This window comes from Zonotrichia albicollis, chromosome 13 (genome assembly GCF_047830755.1).
Source record: "Zonotrichia albicollis isolate bZonAlb1 chromosome 13, bZonAlb1.hap1, whole genome shotgun sequence".
NCBI lineage: Eukaryota > Metazoa > Chordata > Aves > Passeriformes > Passerellidae > Zonotrichia > Zonotrichia albicollis.
In genome coordinates, this window is record NC_133831.1 from 8,629,603 (window position 1) to 8,656,826 (window position 27,224).

The following is a 27,224-nucleotide window of genomic DNA, read 5'->3' on the forward strand; positions in this document are numbered from 1 at the left end:
GCCCCAGGAGTATGGGCCAGCTGCAAGCAGCTCTACAAATTATTCACTGGCAATTGCTTTCTTGCTGCTGCCCTGACTTATTTACACTCCAAAAGATTTCTGAAGTGTGTTTATTTAAGAAAGATAAATCCAGAGGCTCTGGAAGGGGAGAAGAGCTTTCCAAAGGAATTAGGCCTTGGCACAACACAATTCATTTCACTCATTAACCCCTCCTCACAAGGAACACACTAAGTGCTTATGCATTATGCATCATCAGGAAATTCTGATTTGATGGAGACTGAAGGTTAAAAGGCATTTCTGTGCTTTTCCTTACTCATTGTCATGCTGAAAGATGGAGAGCTATCATGGAGGTGGGGAAAACTGGGGGAGTGAGAGCCCCTGTACCCTGACACTGAGTGCCACAGTGCAGATGGGAAAAGCTTCACGGTTGTGGAAGGACATGTGTTCCCCTGACGTTAACGTCTCCTACTGAATTCAAACATTTCCACCCTCTTCAGTAAATTCCCTACTTTCTTTGAACAGTTTTGTGTCATCAGTACACAAACCCACCCAAATCCTCACCTTCAGACCTGTTAAGAAACACAGTTCTGGGTAGTGCAAGAATGTGGAGAAGGCACAAGGTCCAAACAGAGACCTTGTTCAGGCACTCCACCTTCCTAAGTTTGTAAACCAGCAGCTGGCAGACCTCAGAGTTTCTAAGCAGATTTCAGTCATTTAATTGATGATGCAACTGTAGATATCTACATCGCTGTTCTTTACTTTTTACTGATTCATCTGTTCCTCAAGCAAATGTTTAAAATGAATTTGCTTTTTTACACCTGCAAGTTGCAAGAGTTGTATTGAAAGATGCCAGTCCAGTCTTTTGGAGGGCACATGTTTAACTGCCCATAACAGCTGGGTGTATTTCATAGATAGTTGTAAGGGATAAAAGCCTTTCTACCCTGCAAAAGTGTCCTTTGGGAGCATGTGCCTCACAAACAAGAACCCCCAGCAGCATTTCAGAGATGTCCATCATGGCCATTGTTCTCCTGGTTCTGGTGCAAGGCATCTAAGACTGATGCCTGGAGAGCCCAGGTCTCTCGGGTTACCACGGCATGACAAAGCCATATCATTTTGCTGTTGATCCAGCTCCAAATAAGAAGTAGTTATTTTCTTGTTGTTTTGCTCCTCCATGTGATGCTGTTCAGCCCTTTCTAGCAGCAAAGGTTAGGACCCCATCTTATTTTTACTTAGGTTCAGCTGCATGGATAATTCATATGAAGTGCTCACTCCCAGTGCTGTTGGCTGGAAAGGCACCTCTGACACTGCTGGTCGGGCCCCGCTCTGGTGCTTGAACAGCATGAACTGGTTTTTACGATGAGTGAAAGATGTCTTTCAGAATTCTGCTGAAAGTTCTGCTGAGTTCAGGGTTCAGAATTTTGTTTTCTGGCAACGGGCTTTCACAGTCAGATACTCCTCATGCATTGCAACAGGATGAAGCTATTAAAAATACAATTTAATTTTGGTCTCTCTGCTGATCAGTCTAGTGGGAATTCTCACTTTACTCAAACTTTAATGTTTTCCTTGTAAATTTCAGTGAAATCAGTAATTGGTCTGATAATTGAATTTTCAGATCATGTGTCAAAGGAATAATGGCATGCATGGGATAAGTAGCAGTCTGCCTCTGGAAGCTCAAACATCTGAAATGGAAAATTCTGCAGAATTCAGATAAAGATTTGAATATACTGCTGTGGAGCTAAGAATAGACCACATTATTTATATCGTCAAAGGAAGCGGCAGAAATCACAGAGATGCTCAGAGACCAAAGATGGTGCGCCAGCCATGCACAGGAATTGTGCTCACAGAGCTGTCACTGACGTCTCTGCTCAGGCACACGCTCCCAGAGGGCCCCTGGACCAGGAGCATTTCATGCAGAAGAGAAGTGCCAGGCTTTTCCCTCCTGGAAGAAACATTCAGGGAATCTTCCAGGTACCTGGGCAGAGGGTGGGCAGCAACGTGCCCATGGCAGAGATGCCTTGAACCCCACCAGGTGTTTTCTCCCCTGCTCTGAGGTCCCTGTGAGCTGCACTGTGTCCCATGTTTCCAGTGGAGAGACTGATGTCAGAGATTCATTACTGTTCTCCCACTGAGTTATTCTTGAGGTCCATTCCTTAGTATGAGCTGACTTTTAACTAGACTGGAGAATAAACTAAATAGCTAATAAGAAAAATTCAAAATATCCTTTCAATTAAAAAAAAATATATAGGCTTCATAGCCATAGCAGATGCCTGCATTTCTCTGAAGTTCACATACTTTAAGAACTGTGCCCCTCTCTCCTGGGACCATAACAGCAACACTCAGTTTTTCCTGTACTTCAGATGCTTTCAAGCTTGGAAGCATTTCCAGAAGTACAATAAATGCCTGCTTTCAGCCCTTGTTTAATTATTCTATATTTTCTCTCAAGTATGTTTCTTTTCTGTTCACTGTCACCTTCCACCTCCTCCTCTAGTTCATTATCTCCCAAATTCAAGGTGAGCATCTCCAACCCTGAAAAAGATGGAGGGATCCTGTTTCCTCTCCCTCCCAGTTTGAGCCTTCAGTGGCTTTGGTGGTTGCTTCTGCTCACATTAACATAGAGAGGAAGAGAATGAGAGCCCACGAGCCCCCTCCTGCAGGGTCTGTGTGGTACCTCCTTCCATCGAGCCCAGGCTGCAGGGCTGTGTGAGATGCAGGCTGGAGCGTGCCCATGCCAGGGGCAGGAGACAGATGCTGGGTGGGAAGCACGGCTCCGAGAGGCTCAGGTGCCAGCTGAAGGATCTGCTTTCCTGGGAGGAACAGGCAGTGCCAAGCACATGCTGCATCCAGGACTCTCCCCTGCAGAGGAGGGGAGCAGGGGCTGTTCTCACCCTGCCTACGTGGGTGCCACCAGCCCCTTCAGGGAACGGCACTCAACACTTGCAAAAAAGGTGAACACTCATCGCTCTCATCAGCTTAGGTGTGGAGGGAGAGATGATGTTCACACTAATTCAGGCTTAATTCTTTTTTTTCTTTTTTTCTTTTGACATGAGATGTCTTGTATGGCTTTGCCAATCCTGCGTCCATCAGAGCCAGCTGGATGCTGGGGTTTCTTCTCAGTGCCATGACAAGAACTTACACTGGTTTTTGCAAAACAAATGTGCCAACAGATTTTGGCAGGTGTTTCTCCCCATGCCCTGTTTAGATAGTATTCAACTTCAGCAGTATCAAATGTTTGCACTACAGCAATGGCAAAATATACTTTTGTGTTTTTTCCTTAAATTTTAATTTTTTTTCTTAAATTTTTTCCTTAAATTTTAATTTTCCTCTCACTTTCATTTATCAGCTAAGCATTTGTATTGCTATGTAGGAAAAATTAAGATATTCAAACTGTTCTGTTCAGCTTTTCACTGTCAAATACTCCTGCAGAACCACCTTCCCTGAAAATGATGGATTTTGAAAAAACTGCATTTTTAGACAGAAAATTACTTCCAGGGAAATAAATAAAATTGGATAGAGTACATGTGCTGGCATTAGCTCAGCTCCTTCCATCTCGGGAAAGGGGAGTTGTTTTAAAATTCAATCACTTGGATGTGCAGAAAAAAAATGGCTCTGATTTGTTTTGATGATTAAAATGTCCAAAAATATCAGTTTCCTGTCCATCATTTAGAGTGTGTTTATGTCAGACAGCAAGATGAAGGAAAGTTTATCCTTGAACAGTAACAGAGGACCAAGAGACTGGCTACCTCCAGCTGCCAAGGGCCACTTGCCACTGCTGCCCTTGGTGGTCATTTCCGCACTAGAACCAACCACTGTGCCAAGGTTAAAGGCTTACAGAGCTGTGAACACATTCATCTGCAGGCACAGAAATCTGTAGGTAATTCCTTATTAATAGCTCCTACTGCTGTAAAGACCAGGAATTCTGTGCTAACTGATCCAATAGGCAGGTTTTGCTGACAGCATTTCAGTAGCAAAAGTGCTGTCACTGCGATGGTGAGCACCCCCAAGCAGCACTGGGTGGTTTTGCTGTGGGGAAAGGAAGCAATCTCTGGTTTCATCCTTCAGCATTACATTGATGATGTTAACTACGTGTTACTGGGAAGAAAACATGGTCCACCTACTACATTTCAAGTGTGAGATGGGCAAAGAGAAGGGTCTCTGTAGTGGTTTAACAGTTTGCAGCATCCTCAAAGGGTGGCAGCCACGCTGTAGGGTGAGGAGAGCTCTTGGGCTGCTCAGGTTTCCTGGTCACTGCTGGTACCAGGCACTTGGGAGGAAAAGAAAGGGTGTTTGTGCAGCTCTGAGATACAGGAGGGGTGACTGTGAGATTGGCAGCCCGTTTTTCTCAAATGTGCTGATGAAAATCTAGCCAGAGAGGAATTTTCAAAAGGTATGTAAAGCTATGGAGAAGTAGGTGGTTTGCAAGCAATGATGAAGAAGTGGTGGAGGGAAAGGAAATTACTTTCCAGAGTCATGTGTGTATGATCACACTCTGGGCAGCACCAGGGATGTGTCTTTGCCCAGAGCCAGCTCTTCCCCCATGCAGTTCACACAGCAGCCATGCTTTTCCAGGAAAATGTCAGGGGAACACACTGCTGTGATGGCCTAAGCAGCATTCATTCCTCATGCATTCCTGGGGAGCCTGGCAGAGATAAGCCCTCCAAGGTCAGTGGGCAGCACATCCACAGGGAGCACTCCTGATTTCCATGGGCACACACAGCCACGCTCACAGCTCCACACAAGCACACCTCACACAGAGCCAAAGCTCTGAACCCACCTCCCAGAGCCCTGCAGGCTCACTGAGGGAATGGCAGTGGGAAAGGCAGATGAACAAGTGTTAACAGACTGACAGATGTTTCCAGTAGCTGCAAGTTGGACAGAGAGGTGTGGGATCCAGGAATCGTGTTTGTGGGCGAGCACACATCAGAGCAGACCCTGAATCACAACCAGGAGCAGCTACAGCAAGGCTCAGCATAGAGATGGTCTGGCAAATGTTTTGGGCCCAGTCTGTGGAGAAATTTTTTATCAGGTGATTACACAGCCAGTACTTCTCATCTGCTCAATATTGGTTAGCAGAGCCACATAAATGGACAGACTGCTGTACCAAAGGGGCTCTTGCTCTGAGGGACTGAGGAGAGCAGGATTCTGAAGGGCTGAGCAGATGGAAGGAAAGCACCTCTCTGTTGTTGTCTACAATAAGTCAAGAGCACTATGCTCTAGAGAGGATACATCATGTTCAGATGTAGCACTTTAGGGCTTCTGTTAGAAAATCCATACTCTGCTTTAAGGGACTTCTGACAAGCAATAACAGGAGATTAGCAGAGTGCAGAGGGGCTCTGAAGCTCCCAACAGCAGAGTTATTCTCTTTAAGATGAAGCTGTTGATAGACAACCAACTTAAAAGTTGTCAAGATACAGATGATGCCTTCTCTTTCCCTTCACTCTCATCCTTCTCTTCAACCCCTTTTAGCTTCTAACTGAATGCAATAGGTGCTCTAAAACAGTCACCTCTAAATCTGGAGAGGGAAAACTGCCCATTTGTTAAGGGTTACCCAAGTTATCTGCCCCTGGTCAATTCTGTCTGGAACCTGACTGCTCCTCTCCAGCCACCTGTTTGTCTGGAGGCAGCTTTGTGTCCTCTGAGCACAGAAGGACCCAAGTCATGGCTTTCAGACTAAGAATCTAAGTTTTACACACTGTTCTTTGGGAGAAAAATAAGCTCAATCACCTTCACAACAAAGGCTTTTCTGGGCTCTGGCTCAACTGCTTGGGTGTTGCAGCAGAGTAGAAGGAACTTCTGGTTTTAGGGTTCCTGCAACTGAGAGCAGTCAGAAGCTCAGCCACAGAGGAGAGGGAAATCCAAGAAGTGTGAAATCTAAGCCCTTATACTGCTTTTTTAAAAAGTTCTGAAAGAAGTAGAAAATAGCAAACTGTACCATAAACTTGGAAGTTTGACCCTTGGAAACTCTGACTTCTAAAGACCTTTTTTATCTCTTTGTAGCTTGCTTTTGCTCTTAATTATACTATTCAGATCCTTTTTTACCTCTTTGTGACTTGTTTTTGCTCTTAATTATACTATTCAGATCCTGCTTTGTGTATGTGCTATTTCCCTGCTCACTTTCTGGAAATGTGAAGCTGAATTGCCACCCTAAGGCTGTTCAGCAACCCACTGGTCAGATCCAGCCACAAACCCTCTCCATCAGACAAACCCAGGGTGGAGCCCAGTGTGCCAGTGGTGAGTGCCACAAGGAGTGTGCAGGAGCAGCAGATTTCATTCTGCTGTGTCCTAACTCCGGGCATGGTACAGTCTGAAAGCCCTCTTCACTCACTGAAGCTTAACTGCACATTAAAGCTACCACCCAGCTCTGAACCAACTGATCCATCCCTAAGTGCTTCCCAGCCCTTCCAGTGATGTAGAGGACAGTGGATTTGGATTCAGGTGTCAGAAGTTCTCAGCTGGCAAGACATAAAAGCTTGTAACTGTTAAAGTCTAGTAGGCTGCTCTCTTTCAATGCCTGTGTGTGAAGGTTGTGAGGCTTGTTACTTGTAGGTACTGAGTCACTGGGATGCAGAACTTGGACTGAAACACTGTGAAAGTTCACAGCTCCAAACTACCCTGACCCCTACTGATGCTTCAGTTTTTAGCTTTTATATTTTTCAGATTCTGTACTGCTTTAGTGTGTAGTTCTGAGCTTCATATTAAGGGATGGTGAGCTCTCTTCACAGAGTAGCTAGGCAAAACAATTCCTTTTCTAGCTTGGGACCAAGGACAACCAATCCAGATTTCAGGCCCAAGAGCATAAACAATAGTAGACTGAAGAGAGAAAAACAAGAAGGGTGGGACTTCATAACCTAAAGCTGTAATTGGACAACCAACTCCAAAATGCAAATGCACCAGAACTTTTAAAAGTGTGAGACCCCGTGACCAATCGTGCATTTTGGTTCATTTTCGGTGTAGCTCTGGCTGGGCTCTTGTGCTGCCCAAGGTGCATTCATTGAGGCCTTTTAATAAATCTCTGCTTTGTTCTTTGACTCTGTCTGGCCTCTGTTCTAGGTCAGCCTCGACAAGGCATCATTATGACTTGGGATGCCTGGGTAAGCACTACATAAAATGTAACTTTAAGGTCGCATTCAAAACCTTAAGATTCCAGCACTGTGAGAAATAACTTGAAAGAGTTTGGTGGAGTAAATTGCACGAGTTTAGAGGACTAATGGAAGTAGAGACTTAGCTAAAAGATACCCAGCATCTTTGAAGGCAGGAGAATTCTCATGATGTGGCAACTGAATGGGCAAATATTGCAACAGCCTCAGATACTTGGAGATTTTCCCACCCATTACCAGGCAGATGAGTTTGGACACATCAGCATTCACCCTGTAGAGCACCAAAATGGAGTGTTCTGTGAGAGACCACTTACAGGGACAGAAATCCCTGAGGTGCTTCAAACCTCGTTTCAAGTTCCCAAAGTAATACAGCAAAGGCAAAAGGGAGGGTAAAATGGAGAGATGTGGAGGACAAAAGGCAGAAAGAAAGATACAAACCCACGACAAATAAATATTGGGTACTGTCTCGCTTCTGAGTTTTCTTCAGTGTACAGAGCATACTCTGCTGGACTTTTTCTTTCCCTGCCAGCCTGGCATAAACCAAAATTAAAACTAAAGCACATTTTTTACAATGCAGGTTTTTCCCCTCACATCTCATCCTGTTACTGGTATTGGACATGGGTAGCTAATATAATCAAGAAAGGAAGCTTGGAGTAAAGATCAGGAAAGCAAAGGTTATGGGAGGTGGGAATGGTCACTGGATACTTGGACAGCTTGACATGATTGACCTCATGGGGAAAAAAACTTAGAGAAGAAGCCATAGGGTGTTGAGGGAAAAGAAACAGCAGAAGAGGTTTATTGTCTCCTTGCACACATGCAGAGCATTAGGTGAAAACAGGGAAAGTGAGATTGCATACCTCACCATTGGTTACGGGTCAGGCTGTCACCTCACATTAAATCATCTGACTCAACAAGAAAAATCTCTTGCTGCGTAACTTTTCCCCAAATGCTCAATTTTTCTCCTATCAATTTTTCCTACAACTTTCTGCTTGAGGAAAAGCTGATGTTTATGATTACACTTGCAAATGCCAAAGTTCCCCAAGAATCAGAACAGAGCCACGATTACCTGACAAATACACTACTTTAAAATCTCTTGTGGCAAAAAAAATCGATGGTGAGGCAAAAGTATACATAAATAGCAGTCAGCTTGGTGTCATTATCCCAAATACAAAAAACATTTGGGGACCTCTTTTATGTGCTGAATATTTCATTCAGTCCTGCAGTGCAGTGACTCCCTAAACCTTCTCAAGCTGAGCTCTGCTTTTGAGGCTCTAATTTGCTGTTGCCATGACATTGTTAATGTCTGAATTGCTTTTTTTAACCACTTTTTTCCTTTTTTTCAATCTCTTGCAGAGGCATTCTGAAATAGTGGGCATGAGCTGATCTTGTGGAACAGCCTGCGTGTCCTCAAAAATAACAGAAGAGTGTTCATTTTTACAAGCTTTTTGGCTGATAAAATCTTGATGGATGGATAATTACAATCTTGATGGATGATAGTTTTTTAATTGGAGAAACCACAATGAACCTATCTGACCTATGTGAGATTGTTTTGGCTTTGATGGGGGAAGGGAGAAGGGTGGGGGGGGCTATTTAATCTCTGTTTTTGCTTAAATAATGACAATCAGAAAAATTGTCATTAAAAAGAAGAAATATCCTTGTTCTCCTATGCTTAATAAGGCTTCCAGAGTGAGCAGAATGTACAGGATAACATAAAGTTTCTCAGCAGTGAGATTATAAACATTCTTGCTTCCCAGAACCAAATGAGAAGGTAAGCATTAGCAGAATGGCATTACTTGCTCAGGAATGTTTGTTTTTTTTTGCAGGAGATATACTTCCTTTAATGGGGTAATACCTTCCAATTGCCAGGCTTCTTAATAAAACAGCAGCATTTGCTGTCCAAGGGTTTTAAGATAATGGTTTTGGTCATTCTGAAGCATAGGTCAGATCAGCTCAGCCTCCCTGGACTTTGAAGCTTCCCTCTCTCCAATCAGCCTACCTGGACATGCCCATCCCTTTGAGATGGCAGCAAATGCTCCCATTTCACCGGTGACAGCAGCTACCCCAGAGTGGCAAATGGCCCTCTGCCAGGGAGGGAGAGGAGATGGAGCCCAGGCTGTCTCTGCTGCTTTCTTGAGGGGCAGATCTCTCAGCCTGAAGCTGAAGTGACACAGCTGAGGTCACCTGCTGGCAGCTCCTCCCAGCAAATGCATCCAGTACTGGTCCCAGTTCCTCTCCCAGCACGGGCCTGAGATAGGCTCCAAAGAGGAAAAGGTGGAAAAGGGAGAGACAATCCTCTACCATCAGTATTTGCCTTTGGGGTATGTCTCTGGTTACAAGGCTAGAGAAGTGGGAATGTTTAATGAGGGTCCAAACTTTAAAAAATGTATCGAGCTTGACTATTAATATAATTTAGTTTTAGGTGGTCCTGTGAGGAGCAAGATATTGGATGTGATGAGCTTTATGGGTTCCTTCCAGCTGATATTCTGTGATTCTCTGATCCTCTAAAGGCACTGTTAGGATAGTAGATGTAACTCTAGCAACTGTCACAACACAGAAGACAGGCAGGAGGGTGATGATTCTGCTTGGAGAGCTGTCCTGGCTCTCAGGTGTGGCCCCTGCCAGCTCCCAGGAAGGGGCTGATACTGGGACATGCTGTGACACTGGCAGATCCCATTCCCATGAGCAAGGCTGTACTGTAACACAGCGGCATGAGCAGCAGTGATGCCTCTTAATGGTTTAAATTCTGACATACCAAGCAGAGATCCAAACCAGCTGCTCCCAAATGTTCACTCCAGCTGGAGAGATGGTGTTTCCTCAATGCCCTGGCCAGATGCAGTTGGTGTCTTTTCAGTCTGATCTCTGCTGGGCAATTCCTAAGCTGGGCAATTTCTTGAGCAAAGGCTCCTCTCTCACTAAGGCTTTCTCAAGTCAGTGATAGAATTCTTATTCAATGAAAGAGGAACAGGTCCGCAAATGTTAGGTTTTCTGGGGCCATACAGAGTGCAAACCACTACTCAAAACCTAATAATCTTTTAATGGCTCTAAATATTTCCGTGCTTCAGTCTCAGTTTTTATAGGTACATCTGAAAATAAATACTGCTCTTAGAACGCCCTGACAGTGACATCTGAGTATTTCCAGGAACCTACACTATAAAAATGTCTGCCCACCACTGAAAGGAACACAGATCGACATTTCAGATAACAAACAAATGCCTTTGATTTTCTCTGTGTGCCAAGGAACACTGATATTGTCTCTGTCTCCTGGGCATTCCTCAATGTGCCTCATTAGAACATTATGAAATGTTGCTTTATTTGTTCTGATGTAAAATACCAAAACAAGCCCTGGGGCCAGATAGACTCCAAGGGAGCTGGATGTGTTCAGGCTGAGGATTGGCCCTGTGCATGGGGATGCTTGTGCCTGGTGTGGCTGGGGCAGGGAGGGCTGGGAGAAGAGGGGGGAAAGGGAGAGACACCCCTTTGGCACCTTGCAGCTGTTTTCTTCCAGTAGCTCAGCTAAGGAAAGCCCTAACCTGGAGCTGCTGCTCTTTAACACAGAAGCTTGACAAGACCAGTTTTGCTGTATTAACACACATCTGCAGGATTTCAAAGGTTTTAGTCTCTACGAAAGGCGTGGAGGCAAAGGCAGATAGAGAGCATTTTTAGAAAGGGTTGTTTTTCTGAAGTTGGAACTCTTAAGCTAAACAGATAGCTGAGAACATCTGAAAATACCAACAGTTTGGTTTTTTTTAATAAACACTTGCAAAGAGCAAGCCAGAGATCTAAGCTTAAAACATGCATGGAAAAAACTTTCTGTGGCTGATTTTGCCACTGCATTTAACAAGTCTTTGGTGTTCACTACCTGCTTTGTCTCCTAATGACCCAAAGTGGTTATTAGATCTGCACAGACAGGATGAACAGTGGTACAACATTCACTTACAATTCATAGAAAATTAGCCCACACCTCTTCTGCTATTCCAGATGCCAGTATGTTAAAGGGGAATGTCTAATCCTGCCCTGTGCTAATCGTTACTCCCAAGATCTTTTCCTCTACTATGAATAATCTTGAAGCTCAAGTGGCAAAGGCCCATTTCCATTTTTAGAGATTTAAATGTCAGCCACAAACTTAGATGTAGATTTGTCTGGAGATCTACCAAATATGGACTCCTCAAAATTCAGCCCTTTCAGAAAGGTCAGAAGTGACTGGGATTGCAAAATCTCCTCTAGTTTGACAAGCTTGCTCTGAGTTGCCATGCTGTGGACTAAGAGAGTCCTGACTTTGGACAGAGCTTCAACAGTGTCTTTTAATCCAGGTATTTCACACATCATGATGGGATGTTACCATGTGGACTCACATCAGCTTTATGTACAAATCAAAGTGGTGCATAATTGCTGGCTTCAAACCCTTGAAGAGTTTGCCCTGCATGATATGGTTAACACAAAACTCAAAAATACTGTGATGGAACAAATTAGAGTGGCATGAAATAGGATTGTAGTTACAACATCTAATTAGAAAGCACTGTGAATTATACACTTTTTATTCTATGTAAGCTGGTTATAAATAGGACAGCAAGACTGACCAACAAAAAGTTGCTTCTTGAAAACTGCAATGCAAAAGAGTATTATAGGATCAACTCTTATACCAGAAACCAGAGCACTTTATGGCTCTGCTAGCCCTGGATAGCCCTGGGTAGCTGATTCCCAGGATAGCAAATATTAGTTTCTCTGGTTCCACATGCCCAAAGCAAGTATTTCAGCTTATGTTCTCTTCTGGGTAGAGACTAAGGGGTTGTTGACAACATTTTTAGAGTTTTTGCTTGAAGATGAGCTGCTTTCACTGAGGAATCATCTCTCAATGTACTGCACCTGTATCAGCCTAGCAGCTGTAGAGGGTTGTTGATACAGAGGGTTCCTGGACCTAAGGCTCTTTTCATAATGGGTATGTCTCTATTACCTGTTTGAGGACTTTGGAGCACCTGGATGTGGTGGTGGCAGCAGAACCTCACTGTGTAGGCTGCTGAGCTTTAGCACAGCCTGCAGAAGTATCTGCCTTCCTCCATCTACACATTAAGATAGCAATGGCTTTGCTGATACAGGTGTCTCAGAGCTGGCTGGCGCCAGCATCCCTGGACTGATGTGTGAAGAAGGTAGAATGGCTGCCCTGGAGATGGTGGCAGTCCCAAAGGAACTGTCCCCTTCCCCTGTGGCACTGTGTGTTTGCTACAGGACCTCTATTCCTGAATGAATGCCCAGGGATTCCCTGTGCTGACATGTCGGTGTCCTGGCATCTTTTCTGTGAGATACACCAACTCTGTCTGACATTTGGTAAACTGATCTGGTTTTAGTTTTGTTCCTTAGTTGCCAATAAAGTGCCTTATTGCCACCACAACAGAAGGACATCTATAAAAGCATGGGAAAAGCAGGGTTGGATTACCCCCAGCCTTGTCTGGCTATTCTGTGCAGAGTGGCTGTCAGTCTGTATGTGTGAGCCACCAGGACTGTGGGGCACTTTGGTTTTGACTTGGAATGAGAGAGAAAACATGCAGGCAGGCCTGCCAGTGTTTCTTTCCTGACATCTCACCTTAGAGGGTGGAAAAAGAAGCCTGACTCCAGATGAACAGCCTCGGGCAGTGCGTACAGAACAAAAGGCTCCTGGCTCCTGCCTGTGCTTTCTCAGGGGTGCTGCCCCGCAGGTCTGAGCTCAGGGTGTGCTGGCTCTGTCTGAGCACAGAGGCTGTGCCCTCTCTCCGCAGAGGGGCACTGCAGCATTTTGAAGCCCAGGGATGAAGGCTTGGTGGTGAGGAAGGTCCACGTGAGCCATCTGCCCTCTCAGGTTGCTCCCTGCCATGTTGTGTGTTGTATCTGCAGAGGCAGAGCCTGCTCTTGGAGCCAGGCCATTCCCAGAGATAACGGATGGGACAGCTTTAGCCCTGTTTATTTCAGCCTGTCCCAGCCAAAAGCTCAACTTGGGGATGAAAGGAATAGCTGTTCACAGAGCTAGAAGAGTACATGCAGAACTGACCTTTAGAACAACCTTTTGCAGTTACAGAGATGCTATGTTCATGACTCCACTACTTGCTATTCTATTTAGCATTCAGCCAGAATCTACTGCCCCTTTCTTTCCTGTAAGAACTGCAAACAACCATCTAAGGATCTTTGCTGATGGTCCTGCACATGAAATTGGATCTCCTTTCCTTCCACACATCAAGCCCTTTATTTCTGACTGCTCCTAGAATATGTCCATTCAGATTTAGGTGCTGGTCACCGCTTCAGCTGCCCTGGATTTACAGCTGTAATTTTCTGTGTCTGCACAAAGATGCTGGTGGTTCAGCAAGTTGTTTCACACAACACTGTGATGTCTGGTTCAAGCCCAGAACTATGGTAACCCTCAAGTCTCTGTGGCTCTGTAAGAATTTAATCTCTCAGTGCTACCACCTTTATCACAGGCATTAATGAGCACTTTTCATTAGCAGTCTCCCTTTCCAGGCCAACAGAGAGGAAGCAGAAATGAAGTTGGTGTCTCCCTGTGGCATGCCTGGGCTTGGCTGCCATTTGCAGAGGATCCCTGAGCAAAGCTCTCCTGAATCCTGCCACCTGCCTTGAGAGGAAGCAGTGATGCTTACCCCAGCTCCTCCCCCAAAGGACAGGAGCTGTCTGTCCAGCAAGGAAGATCAGAGTGAAGGCAGCATTGCCTCTGCTCACCTGATGAGGCCCCAGTCCTTAGCCCATAGATGATCCCTCCTCTCCAGAGCAGCCAAGAGAAGAAAGCAGTTCAGTGCTGGGGAGGAGATTAGGGATGAACTGGAAACTGCCCTGGCACTACTAAACCTCCTTTGTGGTTTGAGTGTAGCAAACTGATCAGTAACTCGTGGTCTGAACTAGGAGCTGCATAATCAGTAAGAAGTGAAATCTGATTTTTCTGGCTTGCTGGACTCATTCTTTCCAATCCCAGGCAATTCCCTCCAGCTTCTTATGGAAAAGGGCTTAGAACTGCATGGTGTGCTGGTGCTGCCTGACATGTATAATAGGGTTTGCACGGGCTGCTGGGGAAAACATCTGTTTACATCTGGAATTTAGCTTGCAGAAAGCTGGTGCTTTGTGGTGGAGTTGGCCCCTAAGCTCAGTTCTCTTTCTAAAGGATCACTGAAGACTCTTGAACACTGGAACTAATTTCTTGCAATCTCTTGGAGGATTTCAAGGCAAGTCAGATAATGATAGTGTAGACTGATGGGCTTCCCTTTCCCATCAGCCTTTACTGTTTATTTGCTGTCCATTCTTTCTTTGCAAAGTTGATGGCACAGGAGAAAGGGACACAGTGCAATAGCCTGTTCACTCTCTCTATTATTTGTGCTCTTGGATCTGCCTGGAGATCGGAAGCTGAAAATGTGTGCTGGCAAGCAGTGTGACCCCAGAAGGGGGTCCTGCCTGCCCAGGATTTTAGGGGACAGATGATTAGTGGTGAATGGGCAGCTCAGAGCTGCTGCCTGTGTGAATTACCATTAGCAGCTCTCTCCTCATCATCTTTCTTCTTTTTACAAATGTATCAGTTGGATCATGCTTTATGGTAATTTGGGATGTGGTGGGCATGGCTCTCTCCCTGTCTGTGCTGTGCAGCAGTGCCTGGGGAAGGACAGTCAGAGGTGTCTTGTGGTGGCTGCACTGGTTGTGGTTAAAGGCAGCCGGGGGACACTGAGCCCAGACACTGCATGAGCAGGCCAGGCTTGGCACCCTACAGCTCTTTCAGGAATGGGAAGAGGAGAGCCAGAAAAGGGATGTCACCCCAAGAAGTGGCTTTTAAGCTGATTCAATGTCTGTGCATACATGACTGAAATAAGCACAGCTGTGGTTTGGGTCTGGTGTGTCTTGGTTTCTGAAACATCATGGCCTGGGGAGCATTGATGCTGAAATTGCTCAGAGCCCTCATGCTGGAGGACAGGCTTCCTCCTCCTGGTATGCTGTGCAGGGCTTCAGGGTTGGGATTGTTTCAAAGGTGTAAATTTTTTGCTTGCATCACCAACAAGAAATAGAAGATGCTCAACACTTGTTCTGCAACAACAAGATCATCTAATCCAAAAGCTCAGCCCTGCAGAGCTTACATGCTGCTACAAATTGTCCTAGAGCTTTTCCCAAGGTTCTGTTCTTGAAGAGAAAGTTGAGGAAATAAGGATTTTTGCCTACTCACTGGTCACAAGACCTGTCTGAACTTGGCTCACAATCCACTGTAATGCTGAATATGGTCTTTTCAGCCTGGGTATGACTTTTGCCTCTGGAGCAAATTAAGTGAAGAAAGCTGCAACAGCAGCATGCACACCCAACTGCAGGAAGCAGATTTAACCTCGTGCCAATTCCTGGGTTAAGGATCTCATGAGTGGAAGTGAGAGTGGGAGGACTCAAAAGCCACAGAACTCGCCAGCAAAAGGTGTCCACCTTGGTGGAAGCTGCCTGCAATGTGCATTGAGGGCAGCTGGAGTTGACAAAAGCCCATTCAAAACCAAGGAACTCAAATGAAGATGGCACAGATATCACCAGTTAGAAACATGCTCATGGAAGAGGAACTTGGCAAGAGAAAAGCTTTCTAAAGCTTGTAGGACCAATAACAGCAATTACAAAGAATAAAAGCTGGAGGAGAAATGGCTGTGAGACCTTTGGGTAAGGTGGTGGTAAGGTGGTGAGGAAAAACTAGCTCAAAATTCCCATCTTTGGCATCCACAATGTCACACTGCACCTCCAGACAGGCTGTGTTGCAAACCTGCCCTGCAGAAAAGAAAAAAACTCCACAAATGGGATGACATGTGGAAGGGAGGAACAGACTTGAGACCTGCTCCTCACTTGGAAGAAATTAATTTGTAACTTTACAGAGCTAACTAAAACTCACTGGATGGTGTCTACTGGCACCTCTTTCTTGTCAGAAAAAAAATCTTTTATTGCCTGTAATATCATCTACCAGAACTAAAAGCTCTCACATTTTTAAATAAAAACACAGTAAAATTGGCAAGCCAAACACTTTCCTGGACTCAGGAAATTCTCCTTCTCTGCCACTGCCTCCTTTTGCTTGACTCTGATGGCATGGGCAGAGACAGGGTGGGAGCAGGGCTGAGCTGTGATCCAAAGGGAGTGACCATGGTTGTGTCCTGCTGTGCCCTTCCTGAGGAGCACTGGGCAATGAGGTTTCTCTCTGGAGAACAGCAGATGCTGCAGTTAGAAGGGAGCAGGATGGGTCCCTTTTTCCTTCCCAAACATGTAAAGGGTTATTTTAGAGATGTAATTCTGTTTGTATCCTCTCTTGTTGCTGGATGCTTCTTCTCCTCTGTGCAGTACAATACCCTCCCATCCCTACTGGTAAAACCTTATTGAACCAGAACAATTTCTCTGGAGGACAGTCTTGCTGTCCAGTTCTACTGCCAGACTAACTAAGGAGTAACTGGTTTTATTCAATACATGACCATAGAACCTGAATACCCAACTGAACATCTGCAAGGTGTATTCAGCATGTAAGATTGACTTAAAACCCCCCTTCACATAAAGGAACAAACATCTGCCCAGGGAGGTTCCAAATACAGAAAGGTGGGTGACAAACACAGAAAGGTGGGTGACAAATACAGAAAGGTGGGTGACAACCATGTAGCTACCCTGAGCACTTACTGTAGGATTGCTCCTGTGTGTCACTTGAGTCTCCATTCCCACGATCTCAGTGTAAATCAAGAGTAATTCCTCTCTAATCAATGGAGTTAATCTAGTCTTAAACCAATCTGTAGGCAAATGAGGACTTAATTATACATAGCCAACCCCAGGGAATTATTTCTTAATAAGGGAAAAGTATCTAGCAACAGTCTCACCGTCAACACAGATACAATGTGTGGCAAACCAGAAACTCCTACAGCCCTGGAAAACGAGTAGCACAGCAAAAAGGGAGAAATGTGTTCAGAGCCTGTGGGTGAGATTTTCTCGGGCTCCTGAGTGGGTTTTGACACTGGGAAGGGATGTGCTGCTGCCTGGAGCCATTCCGGGGTGACGTGATGTGATGTGGGTCTCTGCTGGGGAAGGATGAGCTCTCCTGGGGCCCACAGTGACTACAAAAACCCTAAACCAGACACAGGCTAACTCACATATCCTGCACTTTTTCCCTCTTCATTTTCTCTCTGACCACAAGAATAAACATTTCCAAGGTGCAAAATGATACTGTTTCACAGCAGATCTTGAGGCTTCGTTGCTTCTAACCTTCATTTGAAGCTTGATTCTTTCCTTCCCTTCAATGGAACAGCAAGAACTTCTGCCCAGTCACCTGCCACAGCAATTGTGACCTGGGTGAATGGCATCTCTGAGCTCCTGCAGCCCTGGCTGAGGCTGGTCCCTGCTGCCCTGCCAGGCACCCTCACAGCAGATTCAGCGAGTGAGACTGAGGTCAAAGCAGTAATTGCTGCTGTTAAATTAGTTCCCTTGTGGTATCTTTAATCACTTATTACCAAGGTACACAATACTGATTAATAGCCTCAGTAAAGTCTGTATTTGGGTAATGAAGTCTTCATGTGTGGCAGACATTTTGCCATCCCCATGACTGATGCAGTGCAAGGGACACGTTTGAGGTGCCACCACCCCACTGTGTCTCTCTGTGAGGGAAGGCAGCCTTAGCACTCTCAGCTGATACAGCCCATGAGAAGCTGCTGCTCACTTTGGAGGGACAGGTTCCCCTTGGATGGTGTGGGGCTTGGGCACAGCATGGGCACATTTCAGCTTCCCTAAGGGCAGCAATCAGCTGGGAGCTCTGTGTCCAGCTCAGCAAAATTCCCCTTTTGGAAGGATGGGACTTCACAGCCACAGGCCATGAAATGGCTCCTCTGCTCCAGTGTGTTGCCCTGTCTGGGTTCATTCCAGGGTGTGAAGGCAGTGGGGCTGTCAGCAAGGCCTTCTCACACCTCCCTGCTGAAGTTGACAGTGAGAGCTGCTCTCACAGAGTATGGGGTGGCCAAGCACCAGGGTTCAGAGTGCCCTTGGACCTGCTGCTCCTGCAGGGGCACCTGGCATCGTGTCCCTTGGGGGCTGCATTGTTTTGGGGTCTCTGGCCAGAGCAGACCATGGCAGAATAAATAAAGCCCTGAGTTTGTGAGCATCTGCTGTAAGTAAGGAACAGGTTCCGTGTTCCATGTCCCTCCTCTCCCATGTGTTTTGGCACAACAAAGCAGCTGCTCACACTCTCCTTCTTGCATCCCAAGCTGTGTCAAGCCCAGCCTGCCTGTGCTCCTGCCATTTTGGAGCAGACTGCCCCTCACCACCATCCCTGCATAAGCATCATACAACAAAGCCAAGGGATAGATCCCTTGTTTTATGCCTTTTTGTGAGTTATGCATCAGAGATCTGCTTAAGGCCAGGAACACCCTACACAAATGTTTTCATTTTACATCTGGAAACATTCAAATAATAGGAACATCATAGAAGGCATGTGGAAAATAAATATTTTTAATGGCATTCCTAAAACTGGTGAGTAAGCAGCGTGACTCAGCGGTGCTTCCCAACATTTCCCAGAAGAGATGGAAATAAATCTACTTAATAACTGACATGTATTTGAAATGTGCTGAGTAGTTAGTATTATCTGCAATTGCTGCTTGGAGAGCTGACTTGCAATCATACCTGAAGGCAGCATCCAAGGCTGTGGCCAGATGCAACCTGAACTTCAGTCTCAGACACGGTGGTGACTTTCTGGAAGGGCTTCAGCAAGTGCCTGATCCCCCAGAAAGGCAGAAACACATTGTTGAAGCCTCTGCCATGCCAGTGTTTAACTTCAGTGCCTCCCTGAAGGACAGACAGTATCTGCCTGTGTTCACCAACACCAGATGCCATCCAGGGCAGGGCCACTGCCACCTGCTCTGTGGGGAGTGGCTGTGCTGAGCCCCCTCTGATGAGATGAATCTGCCTTGGCCTGCCTGTGCCATCCACCAAGAAGGAGTGAATGGGGTGTGCAGCCAGCTCTCTCCTGACCCTAGACCCAGGAGCTGCCAGGAAACCCCTTTCCAAGGAACAAGGTTTGCCCCTTCTCAGGGCTCTGCTCTATCTGCCAAATATTTTTGAACAGTTTGTCTTTTGTGCTGCCCCATTCTGGTGCTTTCCAGGGGTTTCCAGAGAAGCCATCTTCCACCACTGTCCTGTGGGAATGGAAAGCAGCACTCCACCTCTCATTAATTTGCCACAAATGTTACAGTCCCATGTCTGCTTCACCCTCCCCTCTGTGCCTTTTCCCTGTCACACCATGGCTCTGACAGCCCTAACTCTGGCTGAATTTGAATAACAAATCTCAGGTACAACAAATACAGGGGAAGGCAGGCAGCCCTTCCAAAGAGCAGGAATGGGTGGGGTTTCTTCTTTTCAAACTAAAAATATTCCCTGCATCATCCAAAAATCAGTATCAAACACATAAAGCTCATGGAGGAAAAATACATCCCTCTCTCCATGAGAAGAGAGAGCTTGCACACAAGGAGGTGGGAAGTCTCATCTCCCTGTGGCATAGGGTCAGCATTTTCACAGGTGAACAGGGGTGTTTGACAGTTTTAGGGGAGGTGAGGATCCTTTTCAAGGATGCTTTGGAGGACTAAGGTTGTTAATTCCTCAGAAATCAAGCCTGAAATGGCAGTTGACAGCAGAAGCACCATAAAAAATCTAACATTTCTAGAGATCAATTTGCACCTGAAGAAGCTGTGTCTTCCACCACCCAGGGAGCAGACAATGCCATGAGAACTCATCACAGATGCTTTTCTGCTGGTGGTTGGCTGAAGAGGAACGCAATATCTATAATTTAAAAATTGCCTTTTGGGTATTTTCTATTTTCACTGATCCTCCCATACACAAATGTCCTCAGACCTCTCTTATCACTACACCCATCTGATACCCAAAGGGATGGGTAGTCCTTCAGGTGCAGACTGACCTGATCTCTCTTGATGCCATGGAGAGAGGAGGGAAAGCACAATGAGTCCAAGCTCATTCCTGACTTTAATTCCCTCTCCCAGCACCAGTGACTGCTGCTTTGTCCTCTCACTGTGTTTCTCTGGGAATACTCTGGCACTGTCTTCTTTAAAGCCTTCTTTAGGTGGTGAAAGATGTGATTAGACTCAGTCTGGAGCTTGGAGTTGGAAAGAGGTGACTGTGGTCTCTCTCTTATCAATGATCCCCTGAGACATCTCTTAATCTTCTGGTTTTCTTCAAAAGAAAATTAAATGGCTGGTTTTAATTGATGGAATCTGTTCTGGCCAGTGCTTTTGTAGGACATTTAGCTACAAGACTCATCTCAGAATTAGGAAGGCAGCATGGACAGCAAGTATCACCAACCTACGGTGCCTGGCTGATGCCAAGTGCTCACCAAAGAAACAGATCTGGTGGCATTTTAAGGTGTGACCACATCTCTGCTCTCATCTGGCTCCCTGAGAAATGACACTGAAGTGCTTCACTATAATTTTTTTCCCCAGAAATGTGTTTTCTTAGGAACAGATTTCTGACTGCTCAGAGGGACTGGAAGACCAGGTAAATTTCTGTTCCACCCTGTCCCCTGCCCATTCACCATCCATGTCCAGGAGAACCCGAAAAGCAAATCCAGTGTTTACTTTAGAATGAGAGTTTCCATGCCAACACCACAGATATCATCCTGAAACAGGACCAGTGTGAAAAACATCAAGCTGGCACATCCCTGCTCAGCAAGGTGGCACCTTCCAGCGGGCTGCCTTCCACACCACGCGCGTTTCCAACGCACTGCGCCACTGCCGCCCACCTCCCTGCTCCCTCTGGATCCATTCCAAGAGGTCTCTTTCATTCTTTAGGAATTTTAACTAAAACTGGTACACTGGGCCACCCTGGGGAAGTCTGGCTTTTTAGAGCTCTTGTGAGGGATTAACAGTCTTCTGCTGAAAGAAAGGTTGCTGGTACAGCCTCTGGTGCACACTGGCTGTGTGGTTCAGGCGCTTGCCTGGAGCATCCAGCTGTTTCTACTATTACTACTACATTTTCTGGCCATGATGTGCTTGCAGCCATGACTCCAGCAGCTTTTTCTCATTTCTGATCACTATCTTTATTAGCAGCATGAGTACAGCAAAGCAGACACTGGTTCCGGGGGATCTTTTTTGCCATGTGAAGAGCACCGTATGTTACAGACTTGATGATCACGACTTCAGCTCTGCAGGAGCACAGCCAGGCTGTACTGCTGCTAAGCAAGGTCTCCCAGGTCCAGCCACAGGTCTCAGCTGACTTGGCTGGGATCCCTTCTGGTTATGACAGAGTTTGACTCTCCCTAAGCAGCAGAGCAAAGGCATGGAAGTAAACTGTTTCAAACTCCTTCAGCTGGCACAAAGTGCTATCATAAACTGCCTTTGTGCTCTGTTATTTTAGTGGTACCATTTAATTAGGAAACATCTTGTATTTTCAGGGGCTCAAGGAGTTTTCAAAGGAGGAAAATATATTAGTGGGATGTAGAAACTGCTGCTTTGTTTAGAGAGACTCCAGAGATGGTGCCATGAGGCATATGGGTCATGCCCTGTGACCATGCAGGCAGAGCTTACTCTGGGCTTCCCCTTGTTCTTTGCTGTCTCCCTCTTTCTCCCACACCCTCATTTTGCAGCAAAGATTCCAAATACATTGGCCATCTTGGCTGGCAACCACAAGCGTTTCTTGAATGAGCCAAGCATCTCCCTGGCAACAAGGCAGGCTGTGACAATAACAAGTGCTTTCCTCTCTGTTTCATGTTTCCCACCTCTCAAGAAATGCCCTGCCCTTTATTTGTTCCCCACCTCTCAGAAACACAAATAATGGCTACTGAAATGTGACTTGTAGAAGGACCAAGAGGGAGGTGTGTGAGAAAGGTGTCTGCAGCCTTAATGGAACAGTGACAGACTTTTATGAAGGGCCGGCTGAAATATTTGTCCTGGACTCTTACTTGGGTATTTGTACTGGATCTGACACAGTACAGCAAATATGATTATATGTGAGCTGTGAGTATTGCAAGAAGACACTGTGTGCAGCTGGATATCTGGACAAATGCTGACACCAGGGAAAAATGGCATGTCTAGTGCCACCTCTTTGTTCCATTTTTCCTTTTCTTCCACTCCACCCCGCTTTTCTACAAAGCAGCCCTAAGTTCCCATCACTTACAACAGCAGACCAGCAAGGATGCTGCATCCTCAGCCAAGCAGCACAAGCCCAGGAATCCTGTGTCCATCCCCTAGATCTCCCAGGCAGTTAAGGGAGGCTTCCTACCAGCCCAGCAGTGCCTGATTAACCTCACCTGCCCTCCCTGAAGTTATTTAGCAGCCTTTCTGCATTTCTGAGAAATCTTGGGTTGGGGACACACAGTAGGAGCCAGCTGGTCTAAACAGATACCTGACTCAAATGAAGTAGCACAATATCTTGAGCTGACAAGTACAAAAAGCCAGATATGCAGAGCAGATCTTATGAAAGAGAGATCCTCCCCCACACTGCTCCCCTCCAGCGCTGGAAGGCAGCAGGTGACAGTGGCTGTGACTTTGCTCCTGCCACTGCCAAGCAAGAACAAGAGGAAGAGGGCAGCTCCGAAATTCCCCTTGTGGCATGTGCAGAGGGGAAGGGGCTGGAGGCACCAGGTTTGTACAAGCACCTCTCTGTTCAGGAGCAGATTTGACACGGATCTCTTTGCCAGCCGCCCCGGGTGGGCTGTTCAATTACACTACAGAAGGGTTTTTTCAAGGCTACTAACCAGTATTTTAAAATGTCTCAGCACATCTTTGTGTGGCTCACAGTTCAGGAGTTGCAGACCATACATAGCAGAAGGTCACCACAGACACATTTTGCTACAAAGTCCAAAAGAAAAAAAATCCCAATAGAAATATTTTAACATTTCAGCAGCTTTTTAGTTTTCCTGTTCTTAGCTGAAGCAGAGACATGTCCAGACTTACACTGGGGAAAATGTGAAGATCACTGCCTGCCACCTCTGGACCCCAAATGCTAAACCTGTGACCTCTCACCTCAAACAGCTGGATCTGGGCCATGCAACTGATATTTGCATTCTCTGTTGAGTATTTTCTGAACAATTTCCGTCTGGTTTTGTCTGATTTATGAAAATATGAGCATGCTCTACAGCTGCTTTCATACCAGCCTGCACAGGGCAGGATGCCCATTGCAGCCTGGGACCAATCCAACCTGAAGACACCTCCCCAGCCCCCCCAGCCTGGCTGCAGCTCTGCCATTTCACCAAAGCAGGATTGCAAGTCTGCATTTCCAAGCGGGTTCTGGGGTCAGCATTAACCCACAGAGGAAGAGACCTTATGCTGCTTCTGGCTGGGGTTTCTGCAGCTGGGCTTCAGAACCAGATTTTCAGACAGAGATATGAAAATCCATCCTTACCCTGCCCTTCCTGCTTGATCCTTTCCAAACACTTGGACTGACTTCTAGATTGCTGGTTTCAAACCTCCATTTCCCATTTCCTCTGCCTGAGTACATTGAAATGGAATCAGTGAGGAGCTTGTTTTATTAATACATTTGCACTTTAGAGGACCATTTAATCCACAGGCTACATGTTACAGCCTGACTCTTTCCTGCCTGCTAATCTGATTATCAAGGTAAGGACTGAGCAGTGCCCTACAGAGCAGCTGGAGAGTCCTGAGCAGGCAGGCGAGACTAAGCCTCAGCCTCTCTTCCTGTGTGTAACCCCTTGTCTTGTCAGGGATCCAGACCCAGGGCAGTGGTGGCCCTGGAGATGAGCAGCACCCAGAGCTGCCCCTTCTCCTGCAGCTGGCTCCTGTCCCCTCACTGACTGCTCCTTTTCTGCCCACCTTCATGTAACAGGTGAAGGATTTGCGCCTTTGCACTTGCACAGCTTTTCTGGAGTTCCAGTCTGGCCCGCCGTGCTGTGCACAGGGATAATGTGCTGGGAGCTGGCAGGGTGTGCTCATGCCTCCCCTGCTGAAGGTCACAAAACAAGGACCTGGGCGCTGCCCACAGGCCATGAACCTTTCGTGAGCTGAGCAAAGCTGCAAGAAAACTCACTGCCCTGGACAAGGAGCACACAGAAAAGTGAAATCTGACACTTAGGCTGTTTTGTTCTCGACCTGGGGACAAGTCCTTATCAGCAGAGAGGTCAGCAAGACCTGGAGCATATGCTTTCTGTGAATTATTTTGTCTTTTTAGGTTCTATTTCTGACACTGATCTCGCTTTGACCGCCAAAAGCAAGGGGGTTTAGTCTTCCCCCAGTCTTTTCACTTCTATTAGACTAAATATTGGAGGTACAATAATGGGCAAGAGAAACATGAGAACAGTGAGAGGATTTGGTTATTTTCTGTCAATAACAACATGCATTTATTAAGTAGGGGAGGGTTTTTTTGCTTTGATCATGGTCAGGGTATCATTTGGAAGGGATACAGATGCAGATCCATCTCCCAGAAAGTGGGATGGGGGAAGCAATAATAGCCAAGTGGTCTCTGGGGAAAACCTGTCCTAGGCCCAAGTCCCCTCCCTCCCTGCTGCTGAATCAGGCTGGAGCAGCCACAGCCTTGGCTCCCCTTCCTGAGCTCCCTTCTCTTGGGGGCTTAAGTGATGAGTAGGGGAAAATCCCCCACTAAAAGATTTGCATTGGAAACCCTTGGCTGAGGAATGACTTTTAAAATAGAAAAGCTTTGCCTGAAAAGGGATGAACCATGCAGCATAATACTCAACAAATCGCCTGTTTAATGGCCTCTCTTTTTAGCAGCTGTGCATTAATAACAAAAGCAGGGCAGCAGAAGCCATGTGCTTCTTTGTAAGATTAAAATAAATACTATTTCATACTAATACCAGCAACTTTCTGTGCCTAAGAGAAAGAACACAGCCTGAGAGACTAGGTTTCCTTCCCTTAGTTTCCCTTTTCCTCTTGGTTTCCTTTTCCTTTGCTGCTGAATGAAGAAATATTTCTGCCATCTCTGAAGGGAACAGACACATTGGACCACCCTCCCAGACAGTGGTTTGGTTTATAGTGCTTTGTGGCAGGCTTGTCTCACACAGTCAGCATGACACCATTGGAAGACAGGAGTAATTCATCCAGAACTACATCTTAGGGGAAACAAGGCTGGAGAGAACTTAATCAAACTTATTTTTTACTTTGAAAAGCATAATACAAGATCTTTACTGCCATAAAGCATAAATTGAAACAACAGTGGTTCACACTTGACATAATGGGGACTGTAAGAGCAGTGGAGCAGGGTGCCCAAAGAGAGTGTGAAGTCTCCATCTTTGAATGATTTCAGACCCAGCTGGGTAGAGCCCTGAGCAACCTGGTTTGACCGTAAACGTTACCTGAGCAGGGGTTGGGCTTGACACCTCCTGAGCTCCTCTCCAGCCTGAGTTATTGTACAGCCCTCGGAACATTTGGCATCTTTTCCATGGGAATATGAACGGACACAACATTTTGTTCAGCTCAGAACTCCACCTCTCGTTCCTGGCAGTCCTGATAACAGCTCTCCTCCTCCACCCCCTGTACTGTGCCAGGCCTGGCACTAAAGCACTGATGAGTTTTCCCTCCTCAAATTAGGACTTTAGGTGCTTAAAAAAAATTTTAAAAATTACATTTTAAAGCTGTCTGCCACAGACTATTTATCAGCCATGGAGAATGAGTTGTTTCTGTTTTCCTAGCATAGGTTTTAGCTGAGTGAGATACGTTGCCTTGCTGAGAGCTGAGTCACTGAGTAATCAACAGATTAATGCATTCAGTTTGAAACCATCAGCATTAGTTCTCGGCAAGCTCACAAGAACTCCATTATGGCATCATCTCCACGTTGGGGATGGAAATGTCTCCAGGATTTAGAGTTCCTACGGGAAAATCCCTAGATGCAAAGAAATCAAAGTACCTCTATGTGATTGGGAGAAATAAGGCACCTTCTCATACAGTAACACCACAGCAGGATTTTGGCATCCCTTCTAGTGAATGCTTTTATTATCAACACTCAGATAAGGAGTTTGGAGTATGTTGTACATCTGTCATTTGATAGCTACCCAAAAATAGTCACGACAAACTCACTGGCATATAGGACTTTGCCTTTACCAGGTCCTTAATTTGAAATTATTTTATTTCCAGTGAAATCAGGTAGTTTTACCTTCTCTGGGATTGCAGCATGCAAAAAGGGTGGTTTTGACTCTACTCTAGGGTTCTGAGTTCTTCTGTGTGGGCTTGGTCTGAGCCAGAAATGCAAGGCAGAGGCTGGCAGGGGCACCTCACAGAGGAGCCACTGTTTAAAAATAGGGAGCTGGTGAAAGTAATCACAGACTAGCAACTGTAAAAGGACAGGCTGGCCTAGGTGTGTGGTACAAGAAGGCTGCCAGGGATCACATAGCTGTTCTGATAAGACAGATGCCAATGCTGCTGCCTAAGAGCCTGTCCATACCAATCTTGCTGAAGTAATACATCCCCTTGTTTGCAACTGAAATTGCGGTTTGGGTACACTTAAACGGGGGATGTGTGAGTAAAAGCCAGTCAAGCCCCAATGAAGTTAATCCTAAAAGCTTTCCTACGTTAGCAGGCTGGTGGAAGGGCTTTGAATGGCAGCAAGACTTCTCCCTGATTCATCAGTCCATGCAGCTTGTGTGTCCAGCACATGCAAAGGAGACGGGACACAGGACTCATGTTCTCACTGTTTTCTCAAATTTGACAGTAGATCTGTCTAGGCTGTCCCTAGACAACAGATTATTTTTCTTCCCTGGCCTGATTAGAGCCAGGACATGAGAGATTGTGGCTTTTGTGACACAGTGGTCCCCAGGGCTACACTTCCTAGCCTAAGCGTACAAATGGCACATCATGTGCCATTGTGTCTCTGTTGTACAAAATGCATGTGCAGGAGGCATACAGCAGTGATGTAAATCTCCCCTCCCTCCTTTCCCCTCCAAGGCCCTGAGACTGTGCAAATGCCTCCTGTTCCTGGTCTGTGTGTGCACCCTGCAGGGGTGCTTGAACTCACCCGTCGCTCCTTGTCGCCGTACTCGATGCCCAGGGTGTCCATGGCACGGACAATGGCAGCCAGGGACTGGATAGTGTTGCTGTAGACCACTGGCTTGTACTGCTTCACGTCTTCTCCAGAGAAGCCATCCTCATGGATGATCCTGAGGAAAATGCAAAGGACAAAAAACCCTTGAGAATGTAATTTCAGTGGGAGAGACATTTA

At 46.1% G+C, this 27,224-nt stretch overlaps 1 protein-coding gene across 2 annotated transcripts in view; it reads right to left on the minus strand.

The window, feature by feature from the left end:
* Positions 1–27,224, minus strand: part of GNAO1 (G protein subunit alpha o1) — a 139,983-nt gene that overhangs the window by 64,024 nt on the left and 48,735 nt on the right. For both annotated transcript variants that reach the window (XM_074550993.1, XM_074550994.1), the window contains exon 3: positions 27,021–27,162. In XM_074550993.1, coding sequence (XP_074407094.1) covers positions 27,021–27,162 — 142 coding nt within the window. The remainder of the gene's footprint in view (positions 1–27,020; positions 27,163–27,224) is intronic.